Raw genomic sequence first — 21,187 nt, 5'->3', positions numbered from 1 at the left:
TGGTGATGGGGTAGCAGGTGGTTGGGGGTTCAGGGGGGAATAACAAATGGAACTTGTTTTTTTGTTTAGTTTTTTTTAGTTCCTGATGAGGGGTGCGTTTCTGGACAGCATTGTTGAGAGTTAGGAACTTACTTAGTTGCAATGCAATTTCCCATTGGAAATCCACTAAGTTGCTAACTGGTTAGCAATGACGCTTTTGAGAAATGGCCTCCAGGGGTGCGTTTCTCGACAGCGTCGTTGCTAACTAAGTTAACAACTTGCTTGGTTGCAGTGCAATTTCCTATTGGAAACGTACTAAGCTGCTAACTTAATGGTGGTGTGGAGAAACGCACCTGTTGTTAGTAGCAAGTGCTACAGTAGGCTTCATGGGAGCACGTACTGAAATAGGGGTGGCAAGTCAGCATGTCTCAAGCTGCCAGTGCGTTTGCAATATCTCTTGTTTTTGTATTAATGTATTTTATATTTTTTGTTCCTTCGTTTTGGGAGGACATGATGTGGGAGAAGAGGTTTTTTTGGTTTTCCGTTGTTTTTTTATATAATTATTTTGGAATTTTTGTTTTCGGCACATAGCCCAACCAACTAACAAGCCCTGCCATACTTCCTCTTGGTCTTGGTCTTGATGTGCTATGAGGCTCTCAGCAGTGGTGTTGGTCACCCTGATGTGTCGGGCCTGTTAAAAGGGATTAAACAACAAATCTGCCGGCTCCTCCACGAGCTCAAAAACAAACAAACAAACAAACGTATTCATTTCCAAACAGATTTCTCAGGAGCGGTTTATACACTAAACACACACAAAAACATAACCAAGCCATGATCTTTTAAATGGCATACACCACAAACAACGTGAGAACGGAGCCTAATTTGCCACTCGTCAAGGGTATTAGGAGGAAAAAGCTGTGTTTACATGGACACTTTTAATCCGATTAAATGTATAAACCGATGAGATATGCCTCATGCAAACAGTCCATTAATCTCTTCCAAATATAAACTGTCTTAGCGGTTTAGACCACTGATATTATAAAATGATTAAATGAGGAAACTGCCCGTGTAAGCGGTGTGTCCGCATTCTTCTAAGGTGGTTATGTTTAATCGGTTTTAAAGTTTAATGTTTATGCAGTCAGCTGCAGTTAGACTTAATACAAAAAGTGTCCGTATATACGTGGTTGTTGAGTGGTGTTGCTGAAAAGACTTTTGGGGTGTTGACCATCTCAAAGATGGCTGAGTTACTGTTAATGTGAAAATGGTCAAGACGTCCTGTGTGGCTATTTTATGGTGTCAACATGTTCTGTAAACCTTCCAACAGTATTATTATGTACACAAGTAAGTGGTGGTGTTTTTTGTATGATAAATATCATACAATACGGTACAATGTTCTTTTATTATTATGATTATTATTATTATTATCATCATTATGATGCATTCCCTCAAACCCTGACAATGTTTTTTTTTTTAATCAAATAACAGAAATCAAATAACAGAACTTATTTGGAACACTCATGACTCAATATAAGTGTTCATTTATTAATCATTTGACTAATTTTTCATTCAAAAGAAATATTTCTAAGCGCTAGTTTGCTTCTTGTTTGCCAACAGTTGAAAAAAAAAATGTGCAGGTAGTATTGCATTCCTTAACAAACAGCTGATAACTGTAAGAGTGGTTTAGGACTACGTGTTGCTCAAAAAGAAAGTATGTTGTAGATGTACACAGAGAGAAAATCTGTTTGTAAAGCAGAATAGGCTATCAGGCTCTCCCTTACTTTTTCGCTGTTGTTCTGCCTTGCAGGTGCTAGGTTGCAGTTACTTGTCAAAGTCGTGATCTTTGCTCATTTTGAATGGAAAAAAAGAAAAAGATTTTTTGGATACTGTACCAATGATGAGACTTATTGATGCCAAAATATGGAGAGAATCTGGTGAACGAAAACATTGTCTTAATATTCACCCTGTCTGCCAATTGTGTACAATTGTTTGTATATTGTGTACAAAAACAAAGGTTTATTGGAGGTGAGTTGTTTTGTATTCGCTGCATTGTAATTTCACATTTTTTAAAGGTATGGATAGGTGTACCTGTTTTTGTTTACAATTTACAGTTAGCATGATGAGAACCACACTTCCCTGTGGAAAAAAAGAAAAGAAAATACTGCAGCAGTGTCTGTTTTTGTCAAACTTCTTTGAAACTGTATGTCTTAATTTATTGGTGTGTGTATGTCTAAGGATAAAGGGTATAGTTTTCTTAATGTCAACATTATTTCAGAGAGTACACTGGAATAACCACAAAGACTGAACATTTGCTGTACAGAACTAACCTCAACATTTCATGGTAAATAATCTCTTTCAAATCAATCCACACTCAGCAATTAAAAAAAATAATGTGCCCATAAATGCTTATGCGTTTTGATGTTGCAGTACAAATGGCTTTTATGACAAATGGAACTTGTTTTGGATTTTTTTCTGATCACGTGAGGAGCAATAATGTGTTTAACTCCTAGGTTGTTTTTGTTGTTGAATAGGCTGTGTTGTTTTTCTTTATGTACAAGACGGTCTGCCACCATTAAAAACAGTTTACAGTTGACATATGACTTGAAAGCACATTTTTTTGTCCACTGTTGTCCAGTTTGCGTGCCATGCAATCCTCAGGCCACTGACCAGCATAGCCTACACGTGCATATTTAACTGTCATCTGCAGTGACAGTGCTGGATTACAGCGGATTCTGGCAATCCGCTCAGGATAGAACTGCCCTGGCCTGACGTTACATTTTTGGAACGTTCTCCATGCTCGTAGACATTTGTTTTCATAGAACGTTTGCTTGTTGCTGGGTTACGCGACTCATCATCACAATGTAACCAAAGGTACTTCCTTTAATGTAACAATCATAACTATGGTTGTTACTAACAACCATAATTATGGCTGTTACATTGTTACGATGTACACTTCAGTGAAATGCGTTTGCTGACGTCGGGGTGCTAGCTCGGCGGGGCAAGTGGAGGAATCCTGTCTCCACTTTTCGGCATCTGCAGTTCTGCCCATTTAACGGCAGCCTGAACCCGAAAGTCACTATAACGACAGCAGTGTGTTACTTGACGTTGGATCAATTGTTTTCACATGCATTGTTCGTGAGAAGTTGACGACCGATTTCCACAGGAAGTTTGGTGCCGTTTGCAACTTGATGTTTACTAAGCACTTTCCTCCTATTTCAACATTGCCCATACCCATGCGACTGGTGACATCAAGCAGACAGATAACGGAACAGTTAGTTGCATAATGGCTAATAATGGGAAGTATACATAGCCTCGCGAGCCATCCTACGTACTTCCGCCAATGGTAGTATTATGGGATGGTCAGGACCAGGCTAAAGTATACAGGGACGAAAGCAACTGTTTATAAACTTTAACCCGAGCTACTGCGGACTGGCACACTGAACCTAAAAATATTTACATCATGGTTACCTTGGCGATAGTTTACACAGTTGTCTTGAGCAAACGCCAAAAAGAAAGACATGAAGTCACACCGGAACTAATAAAAAATTGAAAATGCAGTCACAAAATCTATTCAGCTAGCTACATTTACATGTAGAGCACTAGACAATCGCAAATGATAAATTCTCTCCAGCGGCACTGCATTATGCTAGTGCGCATTTCAATTAGGCATACTAAGGACAGCTATGAGGTAGCAGGGTCCTGAAAGTGCTATGAGCATTCGCCTTGCTGCTGCAGTCTCTCCTTCACATCGCCCTCCAGCTGAAGAGAAGTACTGTGGCACTCACTGCAGCCTCAGTAGCCGGAAAAATTATACCACCCCTTGGGTAGCTGCCTCCTCTTCTCTGGTAAGACATTAACATCTGACTCTAATGTTGAAGACGCATTTGAACGCTATGTCGTTCAATTATGTCGCTGGGTGAAGCGTACAACTTGCGAAATAGTATAGAACATGGCGTGCCCTCCCGAGTTGTTGAGTTGGTAACGTTAGCTACCCTAGCTAGCTAATGTTACTCAACCAGCAAGGTGTTTGGCAGCTGTTTGATACGACCCGCACTAGTTTTGGAATGCGAAACACGAGACAGTAACATATCCTTACTAACTAACGGGATAGCTTCTTATGCCAACTTGCACGCCGTAAAGCGTTTAAGTCAAGCGTTGAACATGGCATGGCGAGCAAGCTTCCGTACCCGTACCGGTATCCAAATGTCGTGACTTTTACGCCCAGCTAACTGTAGCATTGTAGCTAAGTTGATGTCGGGCTGCTGTTTCTCACTGCGAAAGAGAAAGTGTTTGACCTCCTTTCATTAGCGGGTTGGCGTGATATTTAGTTAAGAGGTGATGGCAAGCTACTTAGTTATTGCAATGGGTGTAGGTATCGGTTTTCTAGGAAGGTGGTTCTTGCCTAATGTCAGTCCAGTCTGTCGGTCTGTCATGCAGGACTGCACTAACCTTGGCCCTTTGAGTGGTTTTGTGATTATATTTGGGGCCAGGGACTACAATTTACGAACAAATCTGGCGTTTGCGGTGTGACTTATCGTTCACTGCCCTATGTTGTCACTCCTGTCACCTTTTCATCGCTGACTTGGATGATGAGCTGCGCTAAGCCGACTAACGCCCGTGTTTAACCAACTCAACAAGGGGTCTTTTAATATGCTTAACGGGCCAGCGTAGCCAACTCGTTTACTGTAGAATAAGCTCTTCCAATTTAGTCACGTTTAGAGACAGCTGCACATGTGCGTGGGGTCTTACTGCATATCAGACCTCCAGAACGTAGACGTGACAGTTCTCTCGTCGGCCAAACTTGAGTCATTGAAACGCGGTGGCGCGTGGGGGTCAGTCAGTTCCATTTACCGCACATTGTCATTGGTGTAGTTCTAGTCTGATATGAGACAAGACAACGTCCGATTGCATCACCTTATGAAACGAAAGTGACAGTCAATGTCAGATTGCGAAATTGCCCTGCTCTGTCAATGTCAGAGTATCAAATCAGTGTTCGTGGTTGCCGTGAATACCTTTCGATTGAATCCAGTGGTCCTCTTTGGTGACTAGACCAAACTGCATTGTAACATGACTGGGGTGTGGTAAACCTTCAGGGCCAGCATCACTGAGGGGGTGGTGTTGAGTATTTTATTGTATTTTTAGTGTATAATTGATTTGTAGTGTATACTTGTAGTTGCGGGGGAGGTTTGTGTCTGGGGATTCTAAATTGGCCCTGAAGCTCTATAAATTATACTAATATTGAATGTTTTTTATTACTATTTTTCTGTCCTACAACCCCTCTTGCAGGAAAAATGGCTGTTCCTCCCTCATATGGCGATCTGGGGAAATCCGCCAAGGACATCTTCAATAAAGGATATGGTATGTTGGCCCTCTTGTTCAGTGTCTGATATTTACTGTGTTTCATGACAACAAGAGTGGACGCCAATGAGGGCTCAAGAGTAGCCAATAAAGTGGGTTGTTTGTGTGCATTCTGACATCTGATTGGCCAACTCATGGGTGGGGATAGCAAAGCTTTGTAATGCAGTACTTTTCCATGACTACGGATCTTGGCAATTTTTGCTAAAGCAGTTACAGTTGTCAGACAGATGCATAACGCACAAACATTGAGACTTCAGCTCTGGGTTCAGAACGTAAACTAAACCCTGCCAAAGATTTCATCTAACAGTTCTGAATTAACGGATTGCAACAAGTGGGCACTGGGCGGGTAGACCAGTTGCCAAGTCACCTGTGTGGCAAGGTAACTAGCTGTGTTTTTACACTGAACTTCATCACACAGACACGCAGGCACACACACACACACCCCTACCTTGGCCTGACACTGTAATGTATGTCCTTGGACCATAAATCCAGCTATGTCATCATAGGTAGTGTGGGTGTAGAATTGTTGACCAATGGGTGAGTAGTATAGATGTTATCTTCGGGCGGTGTGTGTTGTTTTGAAGTCATTTATTGTTCCTTTTGTCCTCTCAGGGTTCGGCCTTGTCAAGCTCGATGTGAAGACCAAGTCCGCAAATGGAGTGGTAAGTTTTTTTTGTCTAACTATTCACACTTAATTTTGCAGTCATTAAATGATTTGCCAGTGTAATGCTCAAAATTAAGTTGTATGTGGAATTGAAGCCCAATGGGGTACTCAACTGGCTAACAACAAAGTCTCGGAAGTGAATGGCATTAGGTGTGGCCTAATGACGAGGGAGTTGATCGTGTGATTGAAAGGTTGCTGGTTCAATCTCCCATCATCCATCGCTACAGAGCCATTGAGCGAGGGGCCTAATAACCGTCTCTTAAACGTGTCTATAATGTAATAATCAATAAAAGCTAAGTCCAATAATCTTCACTGTGGGTGTCTTTACTCGTCAGGAATTCAAAACCGCCGGCTCGTCGAACACAGACACCAGCAAAGTCAACGGTAACCTGGAGACCAAGTACAAGTGGTCGGAGTATGGCCTGACCTTCACAGAGAAGTGGAACACAGACAACACTCTGGGAACGGAGATCACAGTTGAAGACCAGGTATGTAGCCATCACAACAGCCACAATTGTCATTTTAAGTCTTTTGATTCTGTTTGACGCATAGGATGTTTACTGTGTCTTGTCTGCCCATGTAATCTCACCAGCCAAAATTGTCATTTTAAGTCTTTTGAATGTCATATAATGATAAAGTATGATCTTCACTGTACCTCCCCCCCCACACCCCATTTCTTTTTCTTTTTGTAAAGATTACCAAAGGACTCAAGCTTACCTTCGACACAACCTTCTCACCAAACACTGGGTAAGGATTGGTGAAGGCATTAGTTATCAAGATCAAAATAGAATATCAAAAGCTTGGAGGTGTCGGAAGTAAAAGTAAAAAAAAACAAACACAACAAAACGTTCCTTCCATCACGGGTAACTTAATTGAGTAACCAGTGGTCCTGTGTACTTGTCTTACGATCATCTGACTCTGCACTGGTTGGATCAAGTTTGTGGTGGGTCCTTGTTTGGGTTTTAGTGTGCTAGTGTTGTACTTGCACCATCAGTTTATTTTTACTTTTGACACCTGCAACATCTTAAAGCGATGGTTCGGAGTAGAATCACCCTAATGCCATTTGAACCGTGACACCCATCCACCTTTACACCCGAAGTGTTTTCTGCCGCAGACTTACATCAACAGAGTTGCCGTGTTATTCGATGTTTATTCCGGTTAGCTTGACTCAAGCGCATATGGATACTGGGCACCGTCTCCAAACTTTCCCCACAAAAATAACATGTCATTACACCAAACTTCTGCAGTAGCACAAATATGGTCTGTACTCACGAAACGAAGCATTTGGAAGTTTGGAAATAGTCCAGGAGTTTAGTATTATCAACACAAGCTGAATAGCTTCTCTGCTGCTAAAGCTGTGCCAACGTTACTTCCGTCATATGAGACAAGCCCGTAAAAGTCTTCAACAAACTTCCAGACGAGAGTGTTAAAAAAGTTTTCACTGAATTGTGATTAAGGCTTATATTTTCAAGGCAATACTTAAAAGATATTTCAAATCTTACCTACTATCAATTAGACAAGGATTTTCGTTATCAATACTGATGCTGAATTCACTTTTCATTGTGCATATTATGAGCTTCGTTGAGGACTCTTACATGCTTGTCTTAGATGACGGAAGTAACGTTGGCGCAGCTTTAGCAGCAGAGAAGCTATTCGGCTTGTGTTGATAATAATAAACTCCTGGACTATTTCCAAACTTCCAAATGCTTCGTTTCGTGAGTACAGACCATATTTGTGCTACTGCAGAAGTTTGGTGTCATGACATGTTATTTTTGTGGGGAAAGTTTGGAGACGGTGCCCAGTATCCATATGCGCTTGAGTCAAGCTAACCGGAATAAACATCGAATAACACGGCAACTCTGTTGATGTAAGCCTGCGGCAGAAAACACTTCGGGTGTAAAGGTGGATGGGTGTCACGGTTCAAATGGCATTAGGGTGATTCTACTCCGAACCATCGCTTTAAGTGAGAGATGGAACTGTCATAACTGATCACTGCGCTCATCACATCATGGATATAGTTCTATTCTGGTGATATCCTGAAGAGTGCTAAGGCGTTTTGGACAAATGCTGAGACTGCAAGAAATTTGACCAGTGTGCGAATACTGATGAGCAGATTTTTTCTTCTTTTTTTTTTATACTCAGAGGAAGAATGACCTGCTTGCAGAATTCTCAAATGCAAATGTGGTGGTTTCAGGTAGTGGTTTCAAGGACTCATGATTATGTATCAAGAGCCTTCAAAGTGCAGTATCTTTTACATCTCCTGGGCTGAAGTGAAATGTGTTTTACACCTGCTTCAACCTGAAATGGTCAGAATATGTCCTCATGATTTGCACACTCGGCACAAAGGCTGTTTAATCTTTAACTGACGAATGGTATAGAATGAACAATAGACATTGTTCCTTGGAAGTCCAATGTTGTATTCCATTGTGGTTTTAGTTGTGCGGCTTCAGTGGTATGAAGCACTCTGACTAATAATAATGAGAGATGTACATAAGTGAAATGTTGACCATATGCAAGCACACTTATTTTGTGACTGCCTCCGTTACCAGCACAGTTACTGTATTTTAGTTGATGTATATGGACTCATATTTACCAAGTTAAGTTCCAACCATTGCTGAGTTAAAATGCCATGCGCCGTTGCCGCTTGCACGTTTTGTCATGGAAACTGGCTGACTCAATGCACTAAATTGCTGACTCAATACAAATGGGGTCAAGAAAAGGCGTCTTTGGAGGGGCGTGTTTGTGAAGTTGTGTATTTTGTTTTTATTTTTTAATTGACTCTCATATGTTTGTGGCTTTGTTGACTATGGACTAGTATTTACCTAGGACAGTCAAGGTCGAGTGAAAATGTCATGCTCTGTGCTTGCAAAATTGTTTATGGCTTTGTAAAAATGTATATATTCATTTATTTTTTTCACACACCCAGCAAGAAGAGCGGCAAGGTGAAGACTGCCTACAAGCGCGAGTTCGTCAACCTGGGCTGTGATGTGGACTTCGACTTTGCCGGGCCCACCATCCACGGCGCCGCAGTAGTGGGCTATGAGGGCTGGCTCGCCGGATACCAGATGAGCTTCGACACCGCCAAGTCCAAGATGACCCAGAACAACTTCGCGGTCGGATACAAGACCGGTGACTTCCAGCTGCACACCAATGTGTAAGTTAGTGTTTCCCAACGGGGGACTCTACAAAGCCCAAGGGGACGTTGGGGAGTCCTTGGAGGGGGTATTGAGAAAGAAACGGCGAAGGCGGCACGCTCAATTACAATTGGTAGGCATCGGTCTGTTTTGTTTTTTAACACCGGGAGGCTTGGCAAGCTTATGAGGTAAAGGGGGCATTGGCATGCTTATGATGAGGTAAAGGAGGTGTGTGTTAAACAACGACTGGTGTAAGTCCACAGCGCCTCTGGCACCAACCGCTATGGGGGCAGGTGTTTTTGTTTATGAATGACCCATGTTCATGTGAGTCGATGAGTGCAGTTGCATGCAGGGAATATCTTTAACATATCTTTAGAACTGTGGCAACAAGTCATGCAAGCCGTGTTCCAGGAATATTCTGGTTGCAGAACGCTGTTTCACCACATGAACTGTTTACTGAGAATATTACGCTCTAAACAGGAATGCGCTTTGCATGTAACTTGGCTTTTTGGTCACCTGCCACAGTGGCTAGTGATTTTCCCAGTCATTAGCCATTCTGCCTTTCTACCAGCCACTGTTTTGTTGTTGGATACTAACAACAAATTAATACTAATAGTTGAAACCCTAAGAGTTGAAACCCTATTAGTTTGGATGATCTTTTTTTAACATAAATATAACGCAACGGGCAAATCGGGATATAGGCTACTGTGAGATTGAAATTATTACTAGCCCAAGCCAAGTTTCACCCCTTTTTGGCCGGTTGGCAGGTGACAATGTCAAACCCTGATAAGAAAAAGTTAATATGGTTATATGTTTGCATGTTTTTTCCCTTCCTCCCCGGTAGTAACGATGGCTCTGAGTTTGGCGGCTCCATCTACCAGAAGGTGAGCCCTCAGCTGGAGACGGCAGTCAACCTGGCCTGGACCGCCGGCAACAACAGCACGCGCTTCGGCATCGCCGCCAAGTACCAGCTGGACTCCAGTGCCTCTCTTACTGTAAGTACAGCTGAAGATCCTCCTATTAGAGTAAGAGGCATCAGGCCCATACTTTTCCTGGATCCCTGTGATGTCTGGTGAATACCCCTTTAGGAGACCTTTGGAGACTTTCGGTTGAGAATAAATGTTCTCTTGTAGGAGTTGTGGAGAGAGAGAATGTAAGAAGAGTTCCCTTAGCGCTGTAGATGGCGGTAGCCTGCATTTTAAAGGAACAGTCCACTGTGTTTCAATAATGAAGTGTGTTCTTCTCTGACCTGAGATGAGCTCCTCAGCAAGTCAGCAACGAGCGCGGCACAAACTCATTAGCATCAGCTTGGTTCAGCTTTGCAGCCGGATGCATTCGGTGCTTTAAGTTAGAAGTGACCAAATTGTTCCACGTGTTCCCCTATTTAAACACCCCTGCATGACTAGTAAACCGATCCAAAAGTTGTAGTACCAAATGACGATTTCCTACCTAGATAAAGACATGGCACTGTAATGGAAGGCGTGGCGTAGTTACACATTCAGAGTACTTTGTCTTTGATGCTTTGATGTCCTCACTCCTAGTCTCCCCCCACTCCCTTTGTGCGAGAGGACTAGTTGAAGTCCAGTTTATTGATTTGATGTGTTTGTTTCTGCAGGCTAAGGTGAACAACGCAAGCCTGGTTGGAGTTGGCTACACCCAGACACTCAGGCCAGGTATGTACTCGCCATTATTCTCTTACCTTTTGAGTACCCATGCATCATTTGTCCCGTTCTTAACTTTTGGGGGTACAATGAACAGTTTCAAAACTCAAGTTTGCATCATGTTACAAATGAGAAATTTGAAACTCTATGCTTAGTGAAAGGTGTAGGAAGTTACTGTAGAATTTCAAGGACAGGGAAAAATGATTAATTCGTCAAAGATTCTAAACAAAACACGTTTTGTTGTAGTAATACATTGTCGAAGGCTTCGTGAACCAATCATGCTTTTTTGCTCCTTGTAATCCCATCTCGTCTATGTGCTGCTGTTTTGCAGGAGTGAAGCTCACCCTGTCTGCCCTGGTCGATGGCAAGAACATCAACGCTGGCGGACACAAGCTGGGCCTGGGACTGGAGCTTGAAGCATAACGACCAGGCCGCCAGCCATCGTTATTGTTGTAATTGTAAGGAAAAATGAAAGTATGTGAAGAATTTGGCCTTACGTTATTTCTGGCATAACCAGCAAGGGGTGCGTTCTCTTAAAGGGAAGAAAGAAAAGGAAAAACCAACAAAGCGCCGCATTAATGAATAATCACACCTTCCGTTCCTACCACAGTGATGTATGATGGGATACCTGATGGCTACACACCTCGTATTGGGTTTTTATGTACTTTTACTTTCCAGGCCTTTCCATCATGTTCACTTCCTGATGTTATTTATTGTTTTGCTGTATGTGTCCAACTTCCTTCTACACTGAGTTGCCATGACAATGAAATACAATCTCTTTCTAAAAGAAAAAAAACTTGCGACATGTTGTGCATGTTTTGGTTTTATTTTGTGTCTTGGGAGTGTAGGGGTGCTTGGAAAGAGAACTGTCTGTTGGTCTTTAACTTACTTGAGTTTGTGTGTAATATTCAATGAATGTAGTAATTTAAATGAAAATAATTTCTGCTGCTTCTGCACTCATCCCAAACACCTTATGCTTCCTATTCTGCTGACTCCCCTGCCCCTCTCCTGAAAGAAAAAGGCATTTACACATTTATCCTTCTTCGCTGGTCCTAAAACTGGCTCTCTTAAACCACATACTACTGCACTTCGATACACTAAAAGAAAGCCTTCTCGTCTTATTGTACTACGTTGGTCATCATTTACTCTCCTTTCCCCTCTACTACTCTGCAGTACAAATGGCAGTAATCAGATGGTTCACAGTTCTTTTTCCCTCTGTTGCAAACATAATGAAGACTAAAGATTTAATGCCAAAATGGATTTCTCTCTGGGCAATCAGTTTGACATATACTGATGGAATGACTGAGCGACTCCACCATCACAACCCCCCTCCCTTCCTACCATTCCTCTTTGCCCATTCAATCAATTATCCATCCATCCATCCGACAGCCCACCCACAGCAGTGTTGTAAATGGGCGACAACTGGGCTACGCTGGGGAACCGTGCAATCTCCCTTGTGTATGTCAACCTTTACAATAAAGTCTTTCAACTTGACCACTCAACAACCCCGTGCTGTTATGTACCAATAGACCTTGGCTATGTAGAGTAGATTGTACTGACCCCTATTTGAGCAATAGACCCTGTCGACACCACTGGACTGCCCATGAAACTGCATGTTTTCCCCTCCGAATGCTCCACCGGCTGGTTGTGCGGTGTCAATCACTGCCAGTCATTAGACGTATTGATTAGCCACTACATACAGCTTGTTGAACATACAGAGGGGAAAACAAGCAGTTTCATGGGCGGGCCCAGAGGTGCTGACTGGATCTATTCCTGTTTAAAGTATGCAAGGTTGTAGACAAAAATACACCACTTGTTTGTACACAGAATAATGTATTTAAGGTTTTAGAAAAAAAATACATGATGTAACAGAAATTATGTACAAATCATCCAACTCACGATTGACACCATAACAAATCCTGACAGACTTGATACAGCCATTATCAGTCAATATTCTCATCATGAAGCACGGTAAAATCCCTGTCATGTGATTTCCTTTTAAGCCAGGTGACCTGAATGAGTAGCAGATCTGTAATACTTTTATAGTACACCTGAGGAGCTTAAGAGCAACTGATACAGAACCAGTTGGATTAAATTAATGGCAAGGTGTGCAAGTCAACCTACTCCCTCCCCTCCTTCCTTGTGGCTTCAGCCAAGCAAGGTTCAAATGTCATTGAATTGAGGTTTTATTGAACGTCTTGCAAAAACATAATTCAATGGTTATTCTCTCATTTGCAATCAAGTGTTGAATTGGGGGTGGGGTGGGGGCAGCCCCTCAACAGTTGCACTGCGCTGTTTTGACAGCGGGGGAAACTCTCTTCCCCACAGATGTGAGGCTAGAGGACCAGAGGGATGGGAGAAAATGGTTTGACGCGCACACAGGGGTTTTTGTACTGTCTGAATCTGGGTTTTAACACATCTGCACATTCAACACAACCAATCACATCTGGCCCATAGCAGTAGTAGCCTGCCCCCCACTTTTTAAGACGTTCTAGATCTTGAAGGCCAGGGTGAGTCCGTCCCCGACTGTTAACATGCTCAGGTTGACCCGCACGTCTTTGTGCAGCTTCTTGTTGAGTTTGTCGATGCACTTGGTGTCCAGGTCGTCCTCTGCGGGGTTCACGACCTTACCGCTCCACAGCACCTGTTGTAAAGGAGACGTACACTTGAGCAGTGAGCAAAAGATGCTAGATACTAGGCAGGGCAAGTGATGCAGGTCAAATACATGTCAAAAGTGAAAGCAAAGTTTCCTTCCAACACATAATTCATCTGAGTAACCAGTAGATCTGTGTACTTGTCTCACAATCAGCTGACTCTGCGCTGGATGGATGAAATGGTGGGATCTAGTTAGGTTTTTATTGGTTTTTTTTTCCAGTGACAGCCCAGTCTACACACAAACAAACTTTTCCAGCTAAGATATGGAACCACCAAGGCAAAAGGAAGACGGGAGAGTCTTCCCTACCAAGGCACGGTGCATCTGTTATGGTGATGAATGCTTCTAATGCTATGACTAATTGTCTGGTCTGTAAAACATGGTCTACTATCTACCACCTTTGATTACATGCCTAAATGTTAGCCTGGCAGGGCAACACTCCAAAAGTGTAGTAACAGACTAGGCAACTGTAAAACTGACAAAATATGTGGGAACAGTGTGACTATAAAACTGAGAAACTTATATGCCGGAATGTTCCCATATTGTCCATATCTTGGCACATAAAACACTAGATGCTGTGTTAACCACGAGACTGACAACACATTAAAAGGCTGAATATTGCAGTTAGTTCTACATCTATGATCTTGGCCTATCTACCATCTTTTGCTGCCTGTCTCCACAGACAAGGAGCATGGCAATGCCACAGCAAAGAGGCTGGATAGCCAAGCCAACCTGTTAAACCTGATGCTTCACACAAAAGGTCTGACTGGGCTCTGCTGTGTTGAGCAACACTGGATCTATGGAAGTGCAAACTACAGAAATGTGCTGCCTTAACCAGGCTGTTATCTGATGGTTGTGACATGGAGATTTCTCATCATCTCAAAAGTCAGAGTACCTCACACCTGGATAATAGGAGGATCATTTCGGCATTACACATCCTGATTAGTTTGATCCATTGACGTGAATTACGTATACGTCAGTGGTTTGATCATTGAGAAATATAAAAGTAATTTCAGATTAAATAAAGAATACATATTCGGACAAAATAATCCAGTTGAAATTGATCAATAAAAACAGACAAAAAGAAGTCCAATTGAAATTGGTTTGAAAATACAGAATAAAAGGATGAGTATATTGAACACTCCTGAATAGCTGTAATAAATAGATGAGATACACACATTGTCAATGGCGATGATGCCTCCCTTTCTCAGCAGCTGCAGTGATTTCTCGTAGTAGTTGTCGTAGTTGACCTTGTCCGCGTCGATGAAGACGAAGTCATACGTCTCCGCCTCTCCGGCCGCAAGCAGATCATCTACAGAGAGGAGGGAAGTGATCACACAACACGTACGTTGTAGAGAGGAAGTGATGCTGGATATATCACACGGTTTAAAATACAGGGCTTGTTTGAAATGTAGAGATCAGTGTGGAGGAATTTGAATGTAGACCCCACATTCATAAACAACATTTTAAGGTTATTGTGTTGTTTGTACCCCAATATCTGTGTTTAAATAACTACATCAGTCTGTGAGGGACCAAATAAGAGTTGTCTTTGTCTTCTGGCCTCAGGATATGTGTGAAACTTCCTTCCACCCCATCCAAATTTTAAAATGCCTTTGATCCTTGCTATTGGATAAGATTACAATCATCTGTGACATCATTCCTCATTCAAACATGAGCTCTGCACAAAACAAATCAGTTTTCCTAAATCTGAATTCAGCTATTGAAGCGGACAGCCTACTGCCTGGCTTAAAGCAAGTGTATTTCAGACACTCATCTTGAAGTCAGTGATACTACACGGACGAGTTCAGTGCAGCATGGTTCAGTGTGACATTTGGTCCAAAACCTGTTCCAGTATGCATCACAATCCAGTCACTGGACAGTTAGTCCATTTTAAACAAGTTAAGTTAGGATGTCAGTTGGGTGAGAGTGATTGTAATTACCAAGGGTCTTCAGAGCCGGTTGTAAGCGCAGGTCTATTTTATGTTCAACTCCAGCCTAGAGGTGTGTTAGAGCAGAGGAGAGGAGAGATCAGACTTACACCGTGATACATACGCATCGCTAACCAATTGAAAGTACTTATCGAAATGATGGACTTTGCAAAACTCAAAAATGGAAAGGAAAATAGAAACTCCATTGCTTCAATCTCATTCTCATCTCAATCTCATTCTTATACTGAATCTTCAGAGCAGAGCAATACAAAAGCATGCTTGCAATGAGGGGCTGGTTTCAGGATTTATGAAATACCACTTTCCCCTCCTACACACACACACACACACAAGTTAATGTCAAGGAATGCCGATTTAACACCAGAGGTGGCCAAAATGAAAGCGGAAGTAAATAAATATAGTATAGTGTAAGTACAACACTAGCACATGGTATTACATGGCGGTTACACCGGTTATTCCACCTAATGAGGTGGTTAGACGTTACTGGAAAAAAAACCTAAAAAGAAAATCCCCATATTTGATCCAACCAGAACAGAATCAGGTAAATCGCTGTATAGTAACTACAGGCTAATTACTTGTGTTGGAAGGAAACTATGGCAGGTTTTGTTTTAAACCTTTAATTCTACTTTGGCCACCTCTGTATAAAGGACAAGTGCACCATTTTCGGAGTCATATGCAATGTTTTAGGGGGACTCTAACACATTGCAGCATTACAACTCAGAAAAGGGGCTTAATGATCAAAATAGTGCACTTGTCCTTAAGCACTGCATGCAGAACATGCATTATTTACAGTCAAAATGCCAGCTAGTCTGTGTGTGTGTGTGTGTGTGTGTGTGTGTGTGTGTGTGTGTGTGTGTGTGTGTGTGTGTGTGTGTGTGTGTGTGTGTGTGTGTGTGTGTGTGTGTGGGTCTGTTACACACACATTAAGTACACTGGCCGATTAATAGTTAACCCGAACATAAAGGCGTGGAATTGACTTAGTTTGCCCCCATGCCACTCTTATCATTGAACTTCCACCGGGTGACGAGAACCAGTGTGTACAGTGTAGAGGAGAAACCAAGGGCAAGCCTCACAGAGTTGAGGAGTTGCTAAACAATAAAGATATGACAAACTCAGCGCTCATGCAAAATGGAATTAGTCTGGCGTTTTCATCCCCTCATAATAATGTCATTCATACAGAGCGTCTGGAATGGCCGAACTGAGAAACGTTTTAGTGGAGGAAAGGGTGAACTGGGTGAAAGAGTGAACTGAAATACACATCCTACTTTAAATCAGTAAGATTTGATGGGGGTAGCCGTGGCTTAATGGGTAGAAAGGTGGTCTTAAGATCAGAGGGTTGTAGGTTAAAATCCCATTCCTATCGCTCCCTACACCTTCACTACACACATGGCTGATGCACCCTTGACCAACTAAGTTGCTTCGGTTACCTGGTAGCAGCAATACTAAACGGCCACAACCTCCAGACCCTCTGTACAAATGACTTTAGCATCAGAAGCTGGTAAAACCAGACTAAAACTGAATAAGACTTAATATGATTTACCAGTGAGTTCCCCGCACTGCAGAATGGACAGTGAAATAAAAAAGGGAATGTTGTAACTTGTGCTCACGTGGAGACTTCCTCAAACCAGTATCAAGAATTACATTTCAACACTTTCTATTTAGCTCACATGACCATGCAATGATACATGAAGTGGTATTAAATAGTAGTATATACACACATTACAACAGATGTTTTATAACTAGTAAAAAACCCCACATTCATCAGCATCTGCAACTGAATACATAGGCATTGTGCTAGCGTATCAGTAGAATATCAATGTACAATGTGTGCCTCACATTCCCCCATTAATGGTCATTCAATTAACTGTAATGAATGTGCTTCTTACATAATCCACTAACTCCCCCATTTAATCCATACGATAGTGGCATTAGATGTGGTTGCACAACCCTGATGTTCACTACTACTAAAACGCCATTGACCCTCCCTCATACGCACATTCACATCGGTGGCAGAGGCTGCCACGCATGGGGCCATCCTCCTCATCAGGACAGGAGCGATTTGAGGTTCGGTCATTTTCTCAAGGGCACTTTGTGTGTGCAAGTCAAAACTAGTCCTACCATTCCTTCCTGTTGCTTGTGGCGTCAATGTCACTGAGGATCAAACTTTCATTCAACGTCTCACAAAAGCATTTATTTGAATTTAAATTGAAATGTCATTATTTCATTTGCAATTGGGATGTTGAATGTGGAAAAGACAGCTAAAACTTGCTCTGCCAGGCTGACAGCGGGGAAACATCATTGTTCTCCTCACGAAGGTGTGGGCAAGAGGCCTCAAGCAACAGCAAAGGACGGGAGGAACTAGCTTGACTAACACCCCATGACACCCCACTCACCTCCTTCCAGAAGGGTTTCCCCATGTTGGTGAACTCCTCGCTGACATCGCAGGCTACCATTCGTCCATCCTCAGGCAGGGCCAAAGCTATGCTCAGGGTATTGTAGCCAGTGTAAACGCCTGCAAGCAACACACACACACACACACGCACACGCACACGCACACGCACACGCACACGCACACGCACACGCATACACACACACACACACACACACAGTTGCAAGTGGTTTGTGGCCTGCTTTACAGCTAAAATGTCTCAACCCTGTATGAATGTTTTTGACATGACAAAAGAGCAGACTTTCAAAGTCCATTCAAAATGAAGCACCAGCAGCAACTATAGCAATGGGAGAAATGCCAAGTAGTTCAGGTTCACTTAAGTGTACACAAAATATTTACACATACTGAATGGTCTCTTATATAGATTAACTGGAAATCAGCTTCGGCACTAGCTAAATGAATTGATGTTTTTTAATGTGATGTTCAGTGCATGCAGATGACATAGTGATCATACAACATTAAACTGAAATCAATCTTGAAACTTAAACTAAGAAACTATGGGAAAGATCTTGCCATCATCCTTCCCATATAGCATTAACAGCAGCCATCACCAACATTAGATTATTTCTTTATAACATAGTATAAAGAATGTTTCTCAATAGCCTATAAGCAAATAATCATTAGATCATTTCAGAACGATATCAAGACATCGGTATGTGATTTTTGAATGACCAAGTGGCCCTCAGACCATCAAAGGTTAAGGGCCCATTATTTACGGTACTTGGACATTATTACAGGATTATACATTACCTACCAATCTCAATAGCCTTCTTGGCTTTGATGAGCCTCGCCAGGTTGGCCATGAGTTGGGATTGCTCACAAGCCACCATGATGAAGTTCAGAGAGTGCTCCATCGTCCTCTGAAGTGTGCATGATGCAAAAAGAAAAACAGGTCTGTTACTGCATACTGAACTGCACCAACCATAGCATAACAATGTTTCTCTAAGTCTAACTATGTGGTTTGAGAAAATCTCCTCCTGAATTTCTTGAAACATGTTGCACTGCATTCTGCTTACACACAGATTGTGGTCAGTCTTCTTTTGCCTTTATAGTGCTAACGCATCACTCATAGAACATATATTTCTGTAAACGTTATCATTATGCATTTGCACATTTTAAATTACACACCTGACAGACACGTTTATCCAATGTGACTTGAAATAGTAGATATCTTATTATCATCATCTAATTATATATCTTATTATTTACATGTATTCCTATTTACCAGTCTCAGCTTTTTCAAGGCTGGGTGCTCCCTCAGGGAGTTATTGAGCACATACTGCATCAGAGGGTTGTCTTTTGCCCCACTGTGGCTCTTGAAAATATCCATGGAGACAAATCTGGATCTTCTTTTGCCTTTAAGAATAACAAAAACATCAAGGACATCACCAATGAAGGCTATCAGTCATGTGTGGCTACTATGTTAGCAAGCAGACTAAACTACACTGAATGTGTTTATAAGTCAAACGTTGCCAGACATGTGTCCTTGAAAACAACCAGATATTACACTAATCAAAACGTATGAATTGGTTGTTCTTACCTATATAACAACCCGCAAGAAAGACAACTCCAAGCGCAGCAGAGCCGATCAAGGCTTCTTTATTGATATTTTGTAGCGACATTGTTACCGACAGGCAGTCATTCACAAAGGTCTACCGGTGTGTGTAGACTTACTTACTACTTCAGCTGAACTGTCATGTCCTATTACCACATATCCAGGATAATTGGTGCCTTCAAAAGAAACTCCCTGCAGTCTGTAGTGCTGCTTTTAGCGTGAGGCGTGTATTAAGAACATTGTGGTAAAAAACTGACGGCGCCTCTGTCACATGACTGCTCATGTGTTCCATCAACTACAAAGAGGATACTTTTTGGCTGCATATCTTTTCAAACCATATTTCTACACACCACTGTTAAAAAAAACCTGTAGGTTTCTAATGTGATGCAGGCAGGCTTTATAACCACCATTGCATTACCCTTTTATTGTACAGCACACGTCACAGAAAATCAAAGCGTAAACTTAATGGGTTATTAAAGTGCAAGAAAAACGACCTGTTTGTCTGTCTGCACCTTGGATGCTGTGTGGTTGTAATATATTCCAGGCATTTGAGAATTGGCACAGATTCCCTAGCCTAGCCCGTCATGTAACATTGCAAATCCATAACGCATTCAACGCTTACAGCCTGCTAAGTAGCCTATTGCGGATTGGCCACCCAATACTAGGCTGTCTACATCCGCAGCGAAAAAAAGATAAAGTAGGAGCCCTACCCTTTTTTATTGCACTCACCAAAGGAGATGATAACGTGGATGCTGGTTCTTTGCTTCGGTGTGTGGAATGCACACTCAACGCAGTTGATCCAGTTAAAAATGGCCCCTTGTTGGGAGGTGGAGCACAGAAATTTAACGCATGACTAAGCAATTTTTAAAATGGGGGTGGAAGGACAATAGGCTATCACTTGATAACGAGCCATAGCCTACTGTGCACCATGCACCACCAGGCACAATGGAAAATAGCCGAAGAGTATGTAAAATGTATTCACAATGTCAAGGTTGCATCTCTCTCTCTCTCTCTCTCTCTCTCTCTCTCTCTCTCTCTCTCTCTCTCTCTGAACTAAAATTGTAACTGTAACAATTATTTTACATTAAATGTTAATTTCATAATAGCACTGTCAACCCTACATGAAACTAATCAATCTTTAAGCATGAGTATGACTGCCTTGAGTGATGATGGCATCCGCCTGGCAAGTGTTGACAGGCTTTTAGTAGGATGCTGATGCTGAGATCTAGCGAAGGGGAGGAGAGTGGCCTCGCCCGACTTCAAGCCAGGCACTCAGGCCAGTTTAGGGTACGGTTCAAAACAAGCCTCCTGTCCTTTTGCTGTCAGTTAGAGCAGTGTTTCCCAACCTTTTTTGTCTCGCAAACCCCCTAAGCCTTTTCGTTGTGCCATGAGTACCTCAACAATCGTGTTCTATATTGCTTTCTCGATCCCAATGTGACTGTGTTACATTACATTAGATTAGGCTATTGCTATGTTCCATGATGCATTTGTTAAAATTACATTTTTCCAAGTACCCCCTGAAGTGTGCTCGCGTACCCCTAGTGGTACCCGTACCCCTGGTTGGGAAACACTGAGTTAGAGCATGTCTTTGGCATGACAGTCAGAACCCAATCCACATCTGTAGTGATGCTTCCCACATCACATTGTCTCTAACATTTTTATTTGTGCGTGACATGTCTGAATGTCTGAAACACAGAAGATGATACCTGGAGGTGCCACGGTGCACCGTGTAGGGCAGCACCTGTGCCAGGTGCTTGGGGACCCAGGTTCGGGTCCCGGCTCGGGTTGTTA

At 42.3% G+C, this 21,187-nt stretch overlaps 2 protein-coding genes across 2 annotated transcripts; one reads left to right on the top strand and one right to left on the bottom strand.

The window, feature by feature from the left end:
- The first annotated feature begins 3,693 nt into the window (after positions 1–3,693).
- Positions 3,694–12,287, top strand: LOC134467798 (voltage-dependent anion-selective channel protein 2). The gene is made up of 9 exons (XM_063221731.1): positions 3,694–3,821; positions 5,263–5,334; positions 5,947–5,996; positions 6,334–6,486; positions 6,693–6,745; positions 8,925–9,152; positions 9,977–10,127; positions 10,748–10,805; positions 11,125–12,287. The coding sequence occupies exons 2-9, from the start codon at positions 5,268–5,270 to the stop codon at positions 11,214–11,216; spliced, it is 852 nt and encodes a 283-aa protein (XP_063077801.1). The 5' UTR covers positions 3,694–3,821; positions 5,263–5,267; the 3' UTR covers positions 11,217–12,287.
- A 319-nt stretch (positions 12,288–12,606) lies between these two features.
- On the bottom strand, positions 12,607–19,678 carry LOC134467799 (catechol O-methyltransferase domain-containing protein 1-like). The gene is made up of 7 exons (XM_063221732.1): positions 19,382–19,678; positions 19,067–19,197; positions 18,596–18,701; positions 17,786–17,904; positions 15,387–15,441; positions 14,625–14,758; positions 12,607–13,437 (listed from the first exon to the last, which is right to left on the bottom strand). Exons 1-7 carry the CDS (start codon positions 19,461–19,463, stop codon positions 13,285–13,287), a joined length of 780 nt encoding a protein of 259 aa, XP_063077802.1. The 5' UTR covers positions 19,464–19,678; the 3' UTR covers positions 12,607–13,284.
- Positions 19,679–21,187: the final 1,509 nt, after the last annotated feature.

Source organism: Engraulis encrasicolus, chromosome 17 (genome assembly GCF_034702125.1).
Source record: "Engraulis encrasicolus isolate BLACKSEA-1 chromosome 17, IST_EnEncr_1.0, whole genome shotgun sequence".
NCBI classification, from domain to species: domain Eukaryota; kingdom Metazoa; phylum Chordata; class Actinopteri; order Clupeiformes; family Engraulidae; genus Engraulis; species Engraulis encrasicolus.
The sequence above is the reverse complement of the archived record's forward strand: the minus strand, read 5'-3'. Positions and strand labels throughout refer to the sequence as shown.

Excerpts from the sequence above, each read along its gene's own strand:
- LOC134467798 (XM_063221731.1), top strand. The coding sequence starts at position 5,268 with ATGGCTGTTCCTCCCTCATATGGCGATCTGGGGAAATCCGCCAAGGAC. Across the intron at positions 6,487-6,692 it reads AGATCACAGTTGAAGACCAG|ATTACCAAAGGACTCAAGCT; the intron begins GTATGTAGCCAT and ends CTTTTTGTAAAG. Across the intron at positions 10,806-11,124 it reads CACCCAGACACTCAGGCCAG|GAGTGAAGCTCACCCTGTCT; the intron begins GTATGTACTCGC and ends GCTGTTTTGCAG.
- LOC134467799 (XM_063221732.1), bottom strand. The coding sequence starts at position 19,463 with ATGTCGCTACAAAATATCAATAAAGAAGCCTTGATCGGCTCTGCTGCG. Across the intron at positions 19,198-19,381 it reads TCTTGCGGGTTGTTATATAG|GCAAAAGAAGATCCAGATTT; the intron begins GTAAGAACAACC and ends TTATTCTTAAAG. Across the intron at positions 17,905-18,595 it reads CAAGAAGGCTATTGAGATTG|GCGTTTACACTGGCTACAAT; the intron begins GTAGGTAATGTA and ends TGTTGCTTGCAG.